Raw genomic sequence first — 20,518 nt, 5'->3', positions numbered from 1 at the left:
GAGAGAGAGTGTTTGTGTGAGTTTGTGCGTGATGAGTGTGTGTGTGTGTGAGATAGTGTTCGTATGTGAGAGTTTGTGTGAGTTTGAGTGAGTTGAGTGAGAGTGTGTGTGTGTGTGAGTGTGTGAATGACTGGGTTCACTGACTTATATAAAGTCCCACTCAAAGTCCATTCGTTTCTTTAGTAGACTGGAGACACAAGGGTTGACTGATGTCATCTTTTTCTGGGCGACTTTCCCTGTACGCTTTGACAGGACTTTGCCTCGTCCAGCCCTGGTGCCTCTCTCAGGATTTATCCCGATGAAACGCCTGAAAAACAAATGTGTGTATTCATAATTAGTGTCAGGAGAGCTTTCTTAAAGGAATAGATCACCCAAATATAAAAATTCAATCATCATTTATTCACCTTAATGCCATGCCAGATGTGTATGATTTTCTATCATCATCAGAACACAAACGAAGATTTTTAGAAGGAAATCAGGGCTCTGATGTGCTTACAATACAAGGGAATGGGTGCTAAAACTATTAAGTTAAAAAAAACACATAAAAGCAGCAGGAAAGTAATCCAAATGACTCCAGTGGTTTAATAAATGTTTTCTGAAGTGATACCATCGGTTTTAGTTGAGAACAGACCAAAATGTAGCTCCTTTTCCAATGTACATCTTGCCATTGCATTTTACAGGCATGATCGATTTCAAGCTTGATTACACTTCCTTGTGTCATCTAGTGGTTCTACCCATGCATCAAGCACTAGGAAGTTTAATCAAGCTTGAAATCATGATTGCCAAGGAGACTGCTAATGTCAAGATTTATAATAAAAAAGGAGTTAAATTTTGGTATGTCCTCACCCAAAACTGATGAGATTGCTTCAGAAGACATTTAATAAATCACTGGAGTCGTTTGAATTGCTTTTCTGTGTTTTTTGAACTTTATAGTTTTGGCACCCATTCACTTGCACTGTATGCTCCTCAGAGCATTAATTTGTGTTCTGCTGAAGAAAAAAAAAAGTCATATATAGTTGGGATGGTATCAAGGTGAGTAAATGCTGAGAGAATTTTCATTTTGGGGTGAACAATTTCTTTAACAAGCTCCAGCAATCAGATCTTTTAGGCAGTTGTACATGACTAGTGAAATGAAACGGGAGCAACACATGGTCCTCAAAATGCCCACATCACATAGTTACAGCTGAAGGATGTAAGCATCTAACCTTTGAATGAATTCCAGTGTGCATGCAGCATCATCTTGGTACTGAAGATTGAAGGTGTAGTAAGTAGAAAAGACAGCGGCAAGCCCAAATGATGTGCCCCTCAAGGCTTATCATCCAGTGGTGAATACAGCTTCCTGATGTTTCACCTGAAACTTTACAAAGAAATCCCATATCAGCATTGACATTTACAGAAATTTATTCATTTGCCATTGTCACATTGCAAATAAACGCAAGGGAAACTGAAACGTATTCACAGATGAGCCCTGTCAATTCAGCGCGCTACAGAGACAACAATGGAACATTATTTAAATAAAATGTGCAACGTTGTTTGAAGGCTGCACTTCGCAGAATAAAAAGAAGTTACGTTTTTATGAATCTCACCCTGTAATATGGAAGATCCGTTTCAGAAATCCAGCTGCACTCGGTGTCACAGTTACAGTTGGTTTCCCACTGAAACAAGTGTTTAAAAAGTTAGATACAATTCCAGTATCACCAATGTTTTCAGATTAAAGAGAAGGAATATCATGCATCCCTGCATAAAACTTAACATTATCAGCTGTACAGCTGCGTTTCCCAAAAACGTTGTATACTTCGACTTCGTCGTAAGTAGATTGTAGAAAGTATTGTCACCAATGGTTTCTACAACCTATTTAAGCTTACAATGCTTTTGCGATTTGCAGCCCAGATCTGAACGTTAAAGTTGTTATCGTTATCTGACCACACCGACCGCCTGAGTGAGGTGTTTCTGCACTGTTTTGTGTGTCAGCTCAGACTCCAATCTCAAATCTGACATGCAAATTAACAAATTAACCCAAATCTAGTGCATTATTCAATCTGACAACAAATCACTTAAAGAAAACAATTTTTAATAAAAGAAACAAAGATCTTGGGATTAAAGACAGAAATATAACGTTACAAATTTAGTTGATTTAGTTGATATTGGGATCTGATGGCAGGTAGGCTACCAAAATCATTATCACAGCACAAAATGAGTTGAACATAAATGTAATGTTTTATGGCTATGCTAAAAAGCAAAGCAAAAGGGTACTCACCTATTAATTCAGAAGATGAAGATGGGTGAAAAAATCACCCCTTAAACATGTGTGGGCTCACTGTAGTCTTGTGTTCCCAAAATGCAATGCAAAAAATACTGTAAAGTACTGCTTTCTTTCCTTTGAGCAATCAATACTGTAAAATACCGTAATATTACGTCTAAGTAATTTAACCAATTTAAATTAACAGTAATGTACTGCATTTAAAAATAACAGGATTATACTGTTGATATTTTGAAGTAAATTAACAGCAATTTTTAAGAGTGTAACATCCTTTTGTGAGTAACCAGGTTTTGGAACAACATGAGGATGAGTAAATGATGACAGAATTGTAATTTCTGGGTGAACTATCCTTTTTAGTAGCTGATGTCTCTGAGTAGATCTATTTTGTTTGTCTGCTGGCATGTGTGGGTGTGTAGCTCTAGTCCCTTTTTATATTATAATGTGCACTAACCTGTAATTTGGCTAGATTATGGGATTAGTATATTAGTAGGTGTAATGAATACATACCTGGAATTACACTGTCATTAAACTTCATACACACATGAAGTAGCTCTGGATTACCTGAGAGGTCTAAAGCTCATCAGCTGGCAGGGTTGTGTACCATGCTTTAACTCTCAGTACAGACTGGCAGCTGCTCTGTGTTTGTGACCCTGCATGCACGACCTCTGTGTACCTTTGTCAGCCTTTTGCATCATGGGTGGTGGCTGCTGGAAGCTCTGTGCGAGTGGCCCGTGTGACCTGGTTCAGGGTGGACAGCTCCCGGATGAACATTCATTCACACAGACAGCAGCAATCTAAAACGCTGCCACAAGGACGTGCAATCACACATTCAAAGATCTACAAAAACACACACTCAAGGAAATATGACTCCAGCTTTTTTAAGGTTAGCTTGCCTTTGCTGTAACTTTGAGAGCATAGGAATTATATTTTTGGGCTGTTTTGACACTTTTATTGGAGCAGGATTGGGAAATGTTGCAAGCCAGAACTCTCGTCAGCATGAGCACCACAGCACAAATTGGCAGAGCATATGGGCTAACCGCTATAGTTCTGACAATATGAATGGCTTATTTATTACTTAATTTTTGAGAGTAACACAGGACTATTCCTGTATGTACAGTACACTGAAAAAGCTTTTTTTTAATGCTACCTTGTTTCAAATCACTGATAATTAATTTTGAAAGAAACTGAAATAACTTTATTCTGTATGTCTCTAAATGTTTTCCATGTTTCAGTGTAACTGGTCTCAGATTTTAACAAAACACTGAAACAAAAAGCACATTATTAATTCGCATTACCTGAATTCTGAACAGCCTCTTGTTAGTCTCGCATTAAATTGGTTAGATTTCCTCATTTTAGAATGTTCTTAACTTATATCTGATATTATCTGTATTCTGAATGATGAAGCATGTCCCTTTTTAGCTGAAGCAGCCTCTGTTTTAGCACTAACAAACTTGACATATTCCTTGTTGTGTCAAACTTTCAGGTGAATAATCAAATTAGTTGCATTAAAAGCTTTAACAGTAGTTCTACCTCGTGAAATTCAAGCAGTGTAAATCTTAGAAATCGCAACTTTGCGGTCATTATCACCCAATTCAGAATAATTGCACACAAGCGACATTTTCTTTCACACAAAGCGTGGGTTGTAGGCTAACTGTCTGCCACGTGTTTCCATCTCATTTTGACAGAAAATGATCGGGCCTGCTCATAAACCTGGCTGTTTTCAAACAATCTACTGATGAATTCGACTTTTCCGTTTGACTGATACATCGGCGCATCTCTATGTAAAATAACAAAAAAAATGTCAGTGCAAAATAAAATAAAGTACACTAAAACTGTAACAATTCCAATTTAAAAGAAAGGAATAAATCTCTCTCTCTTATTAGAGTGATTGTTTGGACTGGAAGGTAAATACTGAATGTACATGTAACTGTGACCTACACTAGTTTCAAAAGAGCATATCTGCTTTGTACTACTTAGAGTGTGTATGTTAGTTTATACGTATAAATTTCTGTGTTTGACATACCCAGCTTCAAATGCTGAGTAGCCTACAACTTGTCTTAGGTTTACACATCAGTTTGGCTAAAGGTAGACTTTATTACAATACGAGTAATGTTATAGTGATATTTGTGTGTGTGCACCTACATTGTGAAAACCCAGATGGTAAGGAACACAATGTTCCCAAATAGAAAAAGATAAGTAAATCCTGAAACTGACATTGTGGGTCCCCACGAGGAAAATTGTCTAATAAACATACTAAATAATGTCTCTAAGAAAATCTAAAAATATAGGTTTCTGTGAAGGTAAGGTTTAAAGGTAGGAGATAGAAAATGCTTTTAGCTTAATATAAAAACAACAGATGTCAATAGAAAATCCCCACCATGATAGAAAAACAAACATATGTGTGTTTGGTTTTATGGTCAGTTTGTGTGTGTGTGCATGCGCGCGTGCATGTGTGGCTAGAGTAACTGTATCCACATCAGTATTCAGTCTGTAGATGAGAGACTGTAGAGACATTGACAGAGTGTTCATCCAGGAGTGCTTTGAAGTGTCATTCAGGCCAGTGGCACACACACACACACACACACACACACACACACACACACACACACACACACACACACATGTACATGCATTCATTGCTAACCAGTGCGACATTCTGACAGATGCAAAAAAAGACATATGGATGCCTTCTCCATCATACACACACATGCACTAGTTTGCACAGTAATAAACTGACTCCGCAGGTCACGTAAGGCATAAGAATAGCTGTCAGCCCTCCCTCTCTCCTCCCTCATCTGAGCTAATCTGTCGCTCCTGTGGAGAGATAAAGACCCAAATTCTTCCTCTCATCTTACTGCCGCTCAATTTTGTCCTCTAATGATGTCCTCTCTCGTTCAGCCACTCTCTCCTCCCCCTCATTTCCACTTTAATGACTAGTGGAATATGCTGAGACATTGATTTACAGGTGCATAGATTTAGACACGTGTAGATACAGACTGCTCTCACAGTGAAATCGGAAAGAGTAGGCCGACTTTTCTTCAAACAACATGTGTGATCATGTTGGTATATACAGTTCACAGTGAGTGTTGGATGTTCCTTTGACTGTAGTATCCATTTGACTTCATTACACAGATTTTCCTTTAAAACCAAAATGTAATGCAATTTGCAACAATTTAGCTTCCATTATTACACAGTATGATAATGCTCTTATGCAGCTGATCTATTAACAGGAAGTTAATATTGATTAACTTACTTTTTAGCCATTAACGAAACTAACCAGCACTGAGGTGATCACAACATTACCAACTTTGATTTGAAGCAAAAAATAATTTGAAAATCCGTGAAATCTTTTTAGAAAAAGACAAAGGTACAAGACTGTGTATGTAAAGTTTTTCATGAGGAAATTAACTACAATCCTATGAAGCATGGCAAAAGATAGAATGTAATTAAAAACGATTGATATAAAGTTGTACATTATAAGTATAGAAGCAATATATGTTACTTTTATTGCAATATATTCAGATATATAAAAACATATAAGTAGTTTGAGAGTATATGGAAACAGACTCTATTACTGTAGAGCTCTTTTGGTGCACTTTGTTTGCCATGATTCTCTTTCTCTGCATACTGCATACTGTTGCCCTCTTTAAAGTCAGAGACATTTAATAAGAAAGAAAACAGATCCTTTTTGATTTTATGTTGTCTTTAAGTGTGCTGGTCATGTCATGTCTTGTCTGCTGTTATAGAGAGAAACAGGAGATTATCAGACAATCTGATTGTTGGCATGACAAATCCCTGCTGCTTCTGCTGCCTTTGTAGTTCAGAGTGTTCTGTTCCCCATATCACACCTCAAATAAAGAATGAGAGAGCAGATAATTGTACAGACATGTCCTCTTGTCAAGTGACTGGATCTGTATGTGTGTGGCATGTATATAGATTTTCCTAAAAGTTTTTGGTTTTTGGAGAAACATACAGATCTTAGTATATAAAATATTTTAATTTAGTTGTTTGATTTAAAGGGATAGTTCACCTAAAAATGAAAATTGTCATTACCAATTCAATGTGATATTATGTGATTTTTGCTGTTTTGCTGTCAGCTGGGGTGTGTAAATGTAGCCAAGATAATACATGTATTGTGTAAGTGACAGTTACTTAAATGAAAAGTTGAAAAATGAAAATTTTGTCAATGTCATTCCAAATGCAATTTTTTCTTATTCTGTAGAACACAAAACGAGTTATTTCCTGTCTGTTCTTTTTTTAAAACACTGTAAGTTAATGGAAATGGACACTAGCAAGGCCCAAAAAGCACGCACACACACACACACACACAAACGTATTGTGTTGAGTCAATGAAGTGAGAATCTTAATTTTTCCCTGAACTGTCCCTTTAAGTAACTGTCACTGACACATATGTATTTCCTTGGTTAAGATGTGCCAAAGAGCATACTATAAATGTAATGGTAAACATAACTGCTTTCAGTTTGACCTCAATGTGTCTGAAATCCCTCAGTCTGAGTAATCCTTTCAGAGCAGTCAGTAGCTTTTGAAAAGACCTTATTTTATCTAAAGAAGCATTGATAACCCAAACCTCAAAAAGTAAATGAAAGAGAAATAGTTTAAAGCTGGAGTGTTTTATTACTGTGCCTCTAATATCACCAAATGCAACTGCAAAAATAATGTTTTCAAACTGGTTTCTTTTAACACTCCTCCCATCTGCCATTGGTTAAATAAACAGATAGTCCCATCCCACAACTCTTGCCATTGGTTGAGTCAATGTTGCTGTTTCGAGCTGATGGGGATGCTCAAAGAAACAGAGCAATGTTTTGAAAGTGCCACAGTGTTCCTACAAATGGCTTACTTATAGTTGACTCTGCATTTTAAGCTGGGATATGAGAAAAAAATTACAAACTTCAGCTTTAAGATGGCTGCTGCTTCTGAGAATGTTGATCCTCTTGTAGAAATAGTTGTAGAGAAGCTGAGAGCTGTTAAAAACATCATTGGCAACACCCACAGCAGATGCTGATGTAGAGCAATACTTGATTAATGATTGTGCCAGACTAGAATCACACAGCAAGACAAAGTGAAAGCTTGATATTGCGGATTATGTGTTAGTAAGCAGTCATTTATCCCAAGTGATTTATAGTACTCTTATTAAAAAGACAACCTCTGTGGAGCAACCTGGGCTTGTGCCTTGTTCAAGGACACAAAGGTGCTTTTCTCTTTAATTCTGAGCAGTTTTTGTTGGTATTGTAGTACAGTGGAGTATTTTAGTTTACAAAAATATTTTTTTTACTATTTTCTTAGTAATAATTTTAGTTAAAGGTTATGTATGTAACTTTGTTGATGTTGAAATACAACTATCCCAACTTAATATGCAGAGACAACTACAATTAATTAATTAATTTAATTTGTAGATTGATTTACCAGAAAAGTGTAAACTGTGCCCCTGTGGCATTTTAAACATTCCTCTGTTTGTTTGGGTATCCCAATCATAAGGGTGGGCGAAATGACCAAAATCACGATATGAGTAATTTTATATCACGATAACGATATATATCACGATATAGGTACATTTTTCTGAAAAATCAATAAAATTGTATTATATATTAAGCCATGTCGCAATGTGTAATCTTATATAATTTTCTCTTTATTTTAAACTTGACAAACATAGTCAAAGTAAAAAAATAAAATATAAATGCCACATTTCAGTCTGATGATGTGCACCAATTTTCTTCTTTTTCTTTTTATTATTATTGTTGTTTTTGTTGTTGTTGTTGTTGTTGTTAATATTATTGTTATTATTATGATTATTGTTATAACTTTCCTCAAGAAACTTAACATCTCAAAGCAATGCAAAAAGTAAAACAACATATAAATAAAACAAATATCCATAAATAAAACACTTTATTTGGCTCTTTGTGTTTTTAGTAATCTCTATAAAGAAAATATAAAATGTCTGAAGGAAAATATGACTGGTTTGTTTCCTGATATCAAACATTATTCGAACAGAATTTTAGAAAGGGTTTTGATGTATATTTTAAAAACACACTTGACATCGAGAGAAACCAGAATGAGTAGTGGGTGTGATCTGCCCTTTTTCTGTCACAGGAGCACAAATGAAGGGACTGGGATGACTTCAAGACTTGCATGCACTTGCTTGTTTCAGACTGCATGTGCAACACTCGCACAACACAGCTGCATGTGTTTGGATGGGAGGCATGTTAGAAGCGTGGGATGAATCTCATTGAATTTGCCTTGGCGGTCACTCAAGTGAAATTTCATGCCGCAGAAGCGGATTCAGTATCATTTTTTATCGCGTTCTAGACAAGCTTTTCATGTAATGACACATGCAGCTGTCAGTGAAAAAGTTTCATTATTTTCTTTGTTGCATTATTTATTTCATTATCTGCATTTTATTATTTCAATCAAGCTCACGTGAAGCCCTGACCACTGATATATAGGCGCACATGGATATATTGACATACACAATGTACAGACTTTGCAAATCGCTGTTTTCTGCTCTTTATCACGTTTTCTAAAGTCAAACCAATTCCACACCATGGAGGACACAATTTTTCCTTCATAATTTCCTCTCATCTTCTCATTCAAATGAATTTGAGGATCGAGCAGTTGCTCCGCCTTCCTCCATTAATCCGACAGAGTGTGTAATGCGTGCGTGTTAGGTGCTGTACATATTTCTCGTGTGGCAATTTTGTAATCCAAAATGTATACCGTCTGGCAAATTTCTACCGGTTTATCATGCCTACCGGTATATCGCCCACCCCTATCCAATCGGTCTATCGTATGAACTTTTGGCTCAGCCAAAATGGCAGATATACTTCAACTTTATGATAACATCTTGCGAACTGCCAGCCAAGATCTTTAACCACTAAGCCAGATTACCCCTTGTTACCTGTGTATAATTTTTTTTCATGTTTCCTGTGTGCAATTTCATGTTTGTTTTCCCTGTGTGCATGTAGACTTCCTGAAGCGGCAATTGGAGCAATACATGCGGAAATTGGAGGTGCCCGTTAGGGTGGTACGGATGGAGCAGCGTTCTGGTCTGATTCGTGCACGTTTGAAGGGGGCGGCCCTCTCTACAGGTCAGGTGATTACCTTCCTGGATGCCCACTGTGAGTGCACCATCGGTTGGCTGGAGCCTCTACTCTCTCGCATCAAACTTGACAAGTAAGCACTGCAAGTCCCAAGATGCAACGCTCTAGTCTAAGATTTGTTGGTTGATATTTACTTGCTTGAAGATTTGGACATTGTAAAGAAGTGAAGCACTGCAAAGTGTAAATCTGGTAAGACACATGGAGATTAAATCACTACAAATATTATCATGTCTCTGTGTAAGTGTATGTGGGTTTGTTTTGGTTCTCTACTGATAAAACATTAACCAGAAGTGATGTTCGCAACTCAAGCATCTTCTCAAACTTATAACCCCAGAGTGTTTTTGCCCTAGCCTTGAGCAATGTGTTATTTAGATGGCGTATCAAGTTAAAAACAGTTCATCAAAATGTGTCTCGAGACCGCTGCACTCTGTTCCATTCTGTTGCGTACTGTGTGAACACTTCATAAGAAACATTGCAGTGTGGTAGATATGACACAAAATCAGACAAAAAAAAATGTGCTATAATACCATTATGAAAATACTTACATTTTTATATCCCTACCATATATTATATATATATATATATATATATATATATATATATATATATATGTATACACACACACACACTGGTGGCCAAACGTTTGGAATAATGTACAGATTTTGCTTTTTCGGAAGGAAATTGGTACTTAATTCACCAAAGTGTCATTCAACTGTCAGGACATTACTGATGTAAAAACCAGCACCATTATTATTTGAAAAAAGTCATTTTTTATCAAATCTAGACAGGCCCCATTTCCAGCAGCCATCACTCCAACACCTTATCCTTGAGTAATCATGCTAAATTGCTCATTTGGTACTAGAAAATCACTTGTCATTATATCAAACACAGTTGAAAGCTATATGGTTCGTTAAATGAAGCTTAACATTGTCTTTGTGTTTGCAGTATGCAATAGACTGGCATATCTTAAGGTCAATATTAGGTCAAAAATGGCAAAAAAGAAACAGCTTTCTCTAGAAACTTGTCAGTCAATCATTGTTTTGAAGAATGAAGGCTATACAATGCTTGAAATTGCTAAAAAACTGAAGATTTCATACAAAGGTGTACACTACAGTCTTCAAGACAAAGGACAACTGGCTCTAACAAGGACAGAAAGAGATGTGGAAGGTCAGATGTACAACTAAACAAGAGGATAAGTACATCAGAGTCTCTAGTTTGAGAAACAGACACCTCACATGTCCTCAGCTGACAGCTTCATTGAATTCTACCCACTCAACACCAGTTTCATGTACAACAGTAAAGAGAAGACTCAGGGGTGCAGGCCTTATGGGAAGAATTGCAAAGAAAAAGCCACTTTTGAAACAGAAAAACAAAAAGAAAAGGTTAGAGTGGGCAAAGAAACACAGACATTGGACAACAGATAATTGAAAAGAGTGCTATGGATCTTAACCCCATTGAGATTTTGTGGGATCAGCTAGACTGTAAGGTGTGTGAGAAGTGCCCGACAAGACAGCCACATCTATGGCAAGTGCTACAGGAAGCGTGGGGTGAAATGTCACCTGAGTATCTGGACAAACTGACAGCGAGAATGGCAAGGATCTGCAAAGCTGTCATTGCTGCACGTGGAGGATTTTTTGATGAGAACTCTTTAGTTTAAGAAGTTCTGAAAATTTTTTAAAAATTGTAATAGTAAATTTTCATGTTATTAATGTCCTGACTATACATTGTAATATAAAAGTACCAATTTCTTTCCATAAGAGCAAAATCTGTACATTATTCCAAACTTTTGGCCACCAGTGTATATACAGTACTGTGCAAAAGTCTTAGGCACATAAGATGTTTCACAAAAACATTTGTCTTAAGATGGTTATTTATATTTTCTGCTTTAGTGTGTCAATAGGAAATATACATTTTATACTCCCAAACATTTATTTTGCAAATAGAATAGAATAGAATATCAGGGAGCCCTGCAACCACTCCCTAGGGGCAGTGGTGGCTTGGCGGTTAAGGCTCTGGGTTACTGACTAGATGGTCAGGGGTTCAAGCCCCAACACTGCCAGGATGCCCTTGAGCAAGGCCCTTGACCACATCTGCTCCAGGGGCGCTGTATCATGGTTGACCCTGCACTCTGACCCCAGCTGGGATATGTGAAAACAAATAAATTTCACTGTATATATGCAAAAATGTATGTATGATGTGTGACCAAAATAAAGGCTTCTATCTAAGGCTTCTAGGCTTCTATATGGCACAGAGCCCCCCACTGAATACTGAGTCATTCTGGGATTACATAAAGAGACAGAAGCAATTGAGACAGCCGAAATAGATAGAAGAACTGTGGCAAATTCTCCAAGAACCAAGAAAAACTGTGTTAAGGTATACCTAGGAGAATTGGTGCTGTTTTGAAGGCAAAGGTTGTCACACCAAATATTGATTTAGCTTTTTATGTTTACTGGACTTTGTATGACGTTAATTGATAAATGAAAACTATTTATTAAAACAATTTTTGAAGACATCCTCACTATCCAACATTTTTCACAAGTGCCTAAAACTTTTGCACAGTACTGTGTGTGTATATATATATATATATATATATATATATATATATATATATATATATATATATATATATATATACTCAAACCAGCCCATCTGGCACCAACAATCATGCCACGGTCCAAATCACTGAGATCAAATTTTTTCCCCTTTCTGATGGTTGATGTGAATATTAACTGAAGCTCCTGATGCGTATCTGCGTGATTTTATGCACTGCACTGCTGCCACATGATTGGCTGATTAGAAAATGGCATGGATGATTGTTGGTACCGGACGGACTGGTTCAGCTCCTTGAAAGCTTATTGCGACAAAATAGTATTAGGAGAAAAAAATACACATAAAATACAAAAGCAAACGCCTAAATATATTACCAAACACTAATGAATTATCAAGCCCCTTGCAGATTCTCGCACTTTTACTCGCAACAACTAAACCAGAGCCCCTTTTACTGACTGAACTCTACTTCCAGGTCAAAGAGCTGTCATTCAAAAACTCACCAGCCAATTAGAACTCCTCTCTGTTAGCCCCGCCCACACAGTTTGTGCCAGAACTGCGAACGAAAACTAAGGGAGTGTAAATGAAAACTTTGGAAGCATGACTGAAAATGCGAGCAGCGCATTCGTAAAACCTGTTCAACAAACGCAAGCAGAGAATATCGTTACCAAAGGATGTTGTTTATTTGAAGACTAAGTTTACATTTTGTCTTTGATTTAGGAAATGTTTAATTTAGGAAAGAAATGTGTGCCTGCAGATCTTCAGCTCTATTGTGTGTGTGTGTGTGTGTGTGTGTGTGTGTGTGTGAGAGAGTGTGTGTGATCTATCATCATCGGCAGTGTTAGCTTCACAGTGGGCTGCTTTGTGCTGATTGATGACACAGGTTTAGAGAGACGTCCCCTCTGATTTGTGTCTGCATCTGTGTTAAGTTAAGTTAGGTGTATGTCTGAGTGTTTGCCAGCTCATTTAAAAAAAAAAAAAAGCTATTCTATATCAGACAAAACTCATTACGTCACTGTGGCGGTTGAGGCAGTCTTTGTCAAGACAGCCAATATCATGTCATGTGTGTGTTTCACAGGAAAACAGTAGTGTGTCCCATCATTGATGTGATCAGCGATGACACATTCGAATACATGGCAGGATCCGATATGACATATGGGGGGTTCAACTGGAAGCTGAACTTCCGCTGGTATCCTGTTCCACAAAGAGAGATGGACCGCAGAAAAGGAGACAGAACGCTGCCTGTCAGGTAACAAACACACAGTATATTTAAATGCACTTTAAAAGGTTTTTTTGCGAAGTCGGACAATAGTCGACTTTTCACTCTCTCCAACACTCGCTTATGACTGTCATATTTCTCCCCCTAGTGGCAGTCGTGATGCACTGCAAACGTATTGACACCCACACACATACGTTACGTGTAATATGTTGTCAAAAAAATAAATAGATGATGCAAAAATGTCATGATCTACCTTAAACAGGCACAACATAATTCAATGGTTAACAATACATTTTCTGAAGAAATAACAACATCAGACCTCTGGTGGCATTCCTCTGATTCTAGCAATGTTCGGAAAAGCACAGTATCTTACTACTCGTACTATTTTTGAAGTGTGCAGTATGTACCGTATTCTGCGCATAGAAGCCTTTGGAAATGTTCTATATGCATGGAATATGTGGATGGCTAAATACATTTGCCAAGATGCTCAATACACAACAGAGCATACTGTGTGGCATACTTTATTCACAATGCACTCGACATTTCATTTCCATTATGACAAATGACCAGAAGTGATTTCAGCTCCAGTGTTCTCCTCCTTGATTCATTATTTGGTCAGACTGCCAAGAGTTCAGACATTTTATGCAAAATTGGAATAAAAAATAAATAAAAATGTATGTTTATGTTGCATAATGCATTTTCACAAAGTAGGTAGTATTCAGTATATACTGCGCTGTATGCAGTAAGCAGTACACTAGTATTCCTGAATGAACACTGCTTTTTTTCAAAGCCCTGGTTTATCATCCTTTTTTGAGGAGCGATTAGACAGGACACGATTGGGGAGAAGAGGAGGATTGGGAAATGTCACAAACCAAATTCGAACTCGAGCGGGCCACATAAGCACCATGTGTATCTGAGCACAGATGCAAACCACTAGGCAATGACTCCGACTAGTAGAGGCCTTTTAAATATAAATGAAACCTTTATATTTTGCTTTCAATAAGGTAATTTATATGCAACTAAAGCTACGGAATATGAAAGTACAGGATATTCACTCCGGTCCTACAGCTAAACTCTCTGCTGTTAACACAAGGCATTTTATTCCACAAGAGCACTTTGCTGAGGGGAGAGAGTGTTTTAACTTCTCACCACATAACTACAGTGTTCTCCACAGAAACAGACTAACTCTTAGCCTTTCACTGCTGGGTTTGTTCAGAGATCCTGTGTTTTTTATCAGAACATTGTTCTGACGCAGCGCTGCTCATTGTGTTTTCTTATTTTTTCTCACGACCCCTCTCTCATTTGCTCTTATTCAGTTTACTTCAGAGCCTTATTCTTTAAGTAGCAAAACGGCATGAAAACAACTTTAGAGCATAACAACAACAGGTTCTTATGGGAGAAAAACATGAATGTGAATGAGACGTGCTGCAGGGGAAAGATGGAAGGAAAACAGGAAAGAACAGAGAGCGCCTGCTGAAGCAAATGGGCAAAGAAAGTGAACAATATTTAAAGAGGGAGAGAAATATGTTGTTGCCGAAACAGGAGCATGTAAACAAGTCATTTCCATTGACATTTCCCTGAGTGACATAAAGATATGTGTTTGTTCCTGACTGAGAGAACGAGAGAGGAAGAACTGCTTTTATAAGATATGATTGTACACTTAAAGGGCTTGTTTTGCATGATAGAATTCAACTCGTTGTTTTTTTTTTCCCTGTTGTCTTGTATGTTTCTCTCTGCAGGACCCCCACTATGGCAGGTGGACTCTTCTCCATAGACAGAGATTATTTTCAGGAGATTGGCACATATGATGCTGGCATGGACATTTGGGGAGGAGAGAACTTGGAGATCTCCTTCAGGGTCAGTCTCACCAATAGAGTACATCATTTAGCCACCACTGCCATCTACCCCCTCCTACCCACAATTCTTGCTGTCTTGACTCCAAATTTTTGCATAGATAATAGGACTGGGTAAAAATATTGATTTTCATCTTCATATGTACGATCTCAACATCGATTTATCAATCCCAAGGATCTATGCGCAACAATTTACTACAGTGAAAGAAAATCACTCTCATTTGCAAACAAATTTTGCGCTATTCCACCAAAAATGTCTATGATAGCCGCTGTCTGGTAAATGTTCAGATTTCACTTTGCAGTGTTTATGTAGTATAGTGAGGAAGTATTCAGCAGCAAGATGCTTTCACTGTGTGTTGAGAGTAAAAGTTTGGTTTGACTCGTTCTGTGTGTCCAAAGACGAGATTCACGCAATCCATTTGTCATTGAATAATGTCTCTTTTAATATCCTTTCTTTTCTTTACAGTCAGTTGTTGATCAAAAACAAAAAGAAACGTTTAATTCGAATCACGCATAGCAAGGATGAGGTAAAGCCATTTGAGTCCTCTCTCATTAATATGCGCTCATTTACAGATGCTCTTTACCTAAATGCCAGTTTTCTTAAAGAGACAGTACCTGTTTTTAGCACGTGTTCAACAAATCAATGTAAATACTTGTAAATAGTACAAATTATGCAATTAAACAAACATCTAAACAAAATATAATATATGCAGTATAAAATTATACGTATTGATGGAATAATTCGATTTATTTATTTTTAAAAAGCTAAAATATGACCAAAACTATGAAAAACTAATTAAATATAATTAGCAAAATTTATATTTTCATAATGTGCCTAGTTAGAAGGTCCCCTGTATAATTAACAGAATTATCTGTGAGAGAATTTCTTTCATATGTAAGCAAAATGGATATTATAACTAAAATATACCCATATGAATCGATATAGGGTCGAAATCAGAATCAAATCGAAAGCTTGTGAATAGGAATCAAATCAAATCGGGAAATCTGTATCAGTAACCCGCCCTAATAGATAAAATGCTGTTCAGCCTCTTTGAAATTATTAACGGGTACTTGTTCTGAGAACTAATGTGTGTTTTTGCTTATCAGATCTGGCAGTGCGGGGGAACGCTGGAGATCGTAACATGTTCTCACGTCGGTCATGTGTTCCGTAAGGCGACTCCATACACGTTCCCTGGTGGAACTGGGCAGATCATCAACAAGAACAACAGACGTCTGGCAGAGGTCTGGATGGATGAGTTCAAGAACTTCTTCTACATCATCTCACCTGGTAAGTAAGATGCATTCACATGCAACACATTTGCACAATAAACACTCAAAATAAATTCACAAAAGACAACCAAGGCCAGAAACATACTCAGATGTGTTACTGTGGTGATAACACACCTAATACTCAAGTGGGTGCTAGAGTTACTTTTAAGTGTGTGTGTGCCATTAAAACTGTAGTGTAGGGATGGGACAATATATCGAATTTTGATATATCGCAAACCAAAAAATGCCGAAAAATGTAGAGGCAAAACTCGATATTTCGAAATTTGCAACATTGTTTTCTGCCCATGTGATCGTAAATGAAATGACCTTGATTGCTTGATTTTACCTAAACTGCACTTTTTTTCTAGACTCTTTACAGAGTTCACACAAGGTCTTTGAAGTGCTTAAAGTGCTTGAATTTAGCTTTTAAAATTTGTAAGTATAAGTACTGGAATACATGGGAAATCGCCTTGTTTTGTTGAAAAGTGCTTGAGATTAAAACTGACCATTTCTTCCGCGTACTGTTTGTCCATCAAAGATGAGATCCCGCACTCCACTTTTGTTGAACAACGTGTCTTTTAATATCATCTCTGTTCTTTATAGTCAAATAAAATGTAAAAAGAAATATAAATTTTAAGCACAAATAGCATGGATGCGCTAAAAAACGAGACTTCTCTCCATTAATAAACGAACCAGAACACCTGTGCGAGTCTGTGCGATACAGGTTAAACTCTTAAAATGACAGTGCCATTATAGCGATTGTTATACAATGAATGTAAACTCAGTGTTATTACTTAATTTGTACACATTATTTCAAACATTGACAGCTTATATCATTATTATATATACAATTTCATGATAAAATATGAATTGATAGAATGTAGAATTTTTACATTTTTAAAAAGTTAAAATGTGATTATAATAATGATTTTATTATAAAACATTTAATTTAAGATACACTTTCACATACTTTTTCGGGACAGGTTCTGTTCAGTTTTATTGCTTGTTCTGCAACTGATAAGCCTTTTGCCCACTATTTTTGAAGGCTTATTTATTTGTGATGTTTTCTTATAGTGAAAGGTATAAGAGAAGCTCTTATTTAAACTTTGAGCATTTATATTGTGTATTAAAGAACTTGCCATACTTTGTCATTTAAGTGTTATCATATAGAATCGAGATAATGTCGAATCGTGAAGCTTACATTGTATATCGAACCGAATTGTGTGAGAACCATATCGTCCCATCTCTACTGAAGTGTTTAATTGTTTTTATGGTAAAATACTTTCTCCTATCACAGCAGAGATCTGTTTTCCAACCAATGGACAATGGGGGAAAACTATTATTTTTGCTCTAATGCTAATGGTGTTTTGTGACGCTAGTGGCATTTTGTGACGCTAGTGGCATTTTGTGATGCTAGTGGTGGAGAATTTTGAACTGGAGCTATGAACATGTTGACAGTTTTAAATAATTTTAAATAACTTTATTGCCTAGATTCTCTTCAAACTGTTGTTCTGCCATGACAATAGTTTTGGAAAACTGACCGTAGAAGAAATAGTTTATGCTAATGCCAACAATAGTTAGAATAAACTCGTACTTGCGATGCTTTATGGATTGCATTCTGACTCATTTCGCAACGCAGTTACCCATGAAATCGAGCTTGTGTAGCTAGAAGCATTGGCTTTTGTGTACTTGTTTAGAGTATGTTTCTGGCCTAACACACAGCTCAAGAATAAAGTAGGACACAATATTGCCATTTTTTGAAATTATTTTTCCTTATCTGCTCTCTCTGTCACTCCCTCTCTTTGTCCCTTTATCTGTCTCTGCCTCTTTCGTTGACTGTCTCTATCTCTGTGTCTTTCTCTTTAATGTGGCGTGTGTGTGTGTGTGTGTGTGGTCAGCGCTCTTAGCCAGTAGAGCAGTATTGAGTCAGAAGGAGATGTTGGATAATAGATATTAATGTCACTGTCAGTAGTGCCCAATGAGGCTCAGAGCTATTTGTGTGGCTGTGTGCATATATTGCAGGGGTTGCCGGTATGACCAAAAACAGTACGAGTAATTTTAAATAATGATAACAGTATATAGTCACTATATAGTTATTTAGCTGGAAACGTAACAAAGAAAATGACTTACTATGTATATTAAATAAACATATATGTAAAGCTAAAATTTATATTAATGTGAAAAGTTGTGCACAACTAACAACTAAACTTTGCTTTGTGTTATGCCTTCCAACACCACTTCATTACTACTAATAGCATGTTCTTCCTCAACCTGTTTGGCACATGCCCCGCTCTGTATTTTTGCAAATACTCCATGTTTCTTTGTCGCTCTCATGTGTAAATCATGTAAAGCAGTCCTGCTTACTGATATCTGCATGGATATATGTACTAGGTATAAATGCTATCGCAAAATCTCAATGAGACTGACACATTTCTACCATTACATGATAAATGGACTGTCATTGTAATTTTTTCATCCTCTACATCACAGCTTTTCAAATTGGTTCATGGAGAGTTCATTTCCAACCCTGCGCTTACACACCAGCCTGTTATTTTCAAGTATTTCTGAATACTTTGATTAGCTTCTTCATGTGTTTAATTAGAGTTGAAGCTAAACTCTGCGGGGCGGTGGCCCTCCATGACCAGATTTGAACAGCCCTGTTCTACATAAACGCTGCCAATACAATCACTTGTGCTTGTTTAATTTACCATTTCGCATTCTTTTGTGTGTTTGTGGCAGGTGTGACCAAGGTGGATTATGGCGACATATCATCCAGAACAGCTCTGAGGCAGAACCTACAGTGTAAGCCGTTCTCCTGGTACCTTGAAAATGTCTATCCAGACTCCCAGATACCACGCCACTACTACTCCCTGGGAGAGGTGTGTGTATCTCTCTCGCACACACACACACACACACACACATTTCTGTGTGTGGTAAAGAAGAGCAAGTGTGAATTAGCTAGGAACGCTTTTGTTTTTTTCACGGCTGATGTTACGGGAATTGATTGTTTTTTTTTTATTTTTATTCAGCCACTCTACTTGGAAAATGAGAGACATTTATTCTCTCCTTCTCTCTTCTTTTGTCCTTCTGTTATCGTCTTGTTTCCAGTCCCGTCTCTCACCCGCTCCCTTACATTCCATCTGTCCATCTCTCCCTCGCTCTTTTTCAGACAGTCTTATGAATAAAACATGCCTGTGCCATCTCTGATGTCTGAAACTCACTTTCTTTGAGTCTGTCTATTTTCCTGACTGGTTAAGGCACTATCTTCCTTGTGCTGTCCACGGCTCATTCCCTAGTAGCTCATCCTTGTCTCTCCTCTCTACTGATGGTGACTTTATGATGTGAAAGTCAGGGAGGAAATTATGTCAAAAAGGTGTTCCATGTGTAGCCAATGAAAACCAACTGAGGGTGGAGCAGTATGAAGGCTTACTGAAGAAGATGTCACAACGAAAACAAAATAGTCATTTGTTAAAGATTTAGAAAATGATGTCATTCCAAACCTGTGTGACTTTCTTTTTTCCATGGAACGCAAAAGAAGAATTGTAGCAGAATGTTTATGTCAGTGAAAAACAACTTAAATTTGGCTGTTTATCACACAAAGCTATTGTCATTTGTGAAGTTTAACAGTGTCCATCCCAATTCACTTTCATTTTATGGAAAAGTGCAGTCAAGACAGTCAGTTTCACAGAAGAATGTCAAATGGGTTTGGAAAAATATGAGGGTGAATAAATCAAAAACTAACCCTTCAAATCAGTATTTACATGAAATGCTGGATAAATGGCTGCCACTGTAGTTGGTAAATGTGTTTGTCATGGCTTAAGCCCCACTGATCTTGACATGTGTATAACGTTTTGGATGAAAGTAGTGAGCTGTGTCTTCATCCGTCTGATATCTTTCATCAAGTACACATTTATGGGTGTGTGTGTGTGTGTGTGTGTGTGTGTGTGTGTGTGTGTCACTTGTCTCTCAATTTGTCGATACTCCTCCAAGGTGTGCGATAAGCTTTAGGTAATTAACCATGTTTGACACTCAGACAGAGACGTGACTGTGTTTATTCATGTGGGAGGGCTGTTTGAGTGTGTCTAATCTGTTTGTACGATCTGTCCGGTTGCAGATCCGTAATGTGGAGACCAACCAGTGTCTGGATAATATGGCCAGGAAAGAGAACGAGAAAGTGGGCATTTTCAACTGCCACGGCATGGGCGGCAACCAGGTAAGCTCCCATCTCTCTCACTCGAGTAGAGTAATGATGGCA

The 20,518-nt window shown here is 37.3% G+C and overlaps 1 protein-coding gene across 5 annotated transcripts in view; it reads left to right on the top strand.

The window, feature by feature from the left end:
* Positions 1–20,518, top strand: part of LOC127452871 (polypeptide N-acetylgalactosaminyltransferase 1-like) — a 157,898-nt gene that overhangs the window by 124,466 nt on the left and 12,914 nt on the right. For all 5 annotated transcript variants that reach the window (XR_007899322.1, XM_051718696.1, XM_051718694.1 and 2 more), the window contains 6 exons: positions 9,241–9,448; positions 13,001–13,171; positions 14,881–14,998; positions 16,102–16,282; positions 19,003–19,142; positions 20,378–20,476. Coding sequence is in view for 4 of the 5 variants with exons in the window: in XM_051718696.1 (XP_051574656.1) it covers positions 9,241–9,448; positions 13,001–13,171; positions 14,881–14,998; positions 16,102–16,282; positions 19,003–19,142; positions 20,378–20,476 (917 nt within the window). In the remaining variant the exon portion in view is untranslated. The remainder of the gene's footprint in view (positions 1–9,240; positions 9,449–13,000; positions 13,172–14,880; positions 14,999–16,101; positions 16,283–19,002; positions 19,143–20,377; positions 20,477–20,518) is intronic.

Source organism: Myxocyprinus asiaticus, chromosome 15 (assembly GCF_019703515.2).
Source record: "Myxocyprinus asiaticus isolate MX2 ecotype Aquarium Trade chromosome 15, UBuf_Myxa_2, whole genome shotgun sequence".
NCBI classification, from domain to species: domain Eukaryota; kingdom Metazoa; phylum Chordata; class Actinopteri; order Cypriniformes; family Catostomidae; genus Myxocyprinus; species Myxocyprinus asiaticus.
Note: the sequence above shows the minus strand (reverse complement) of the source record. Positions and strands in the feature narration are given on the sequence as shown.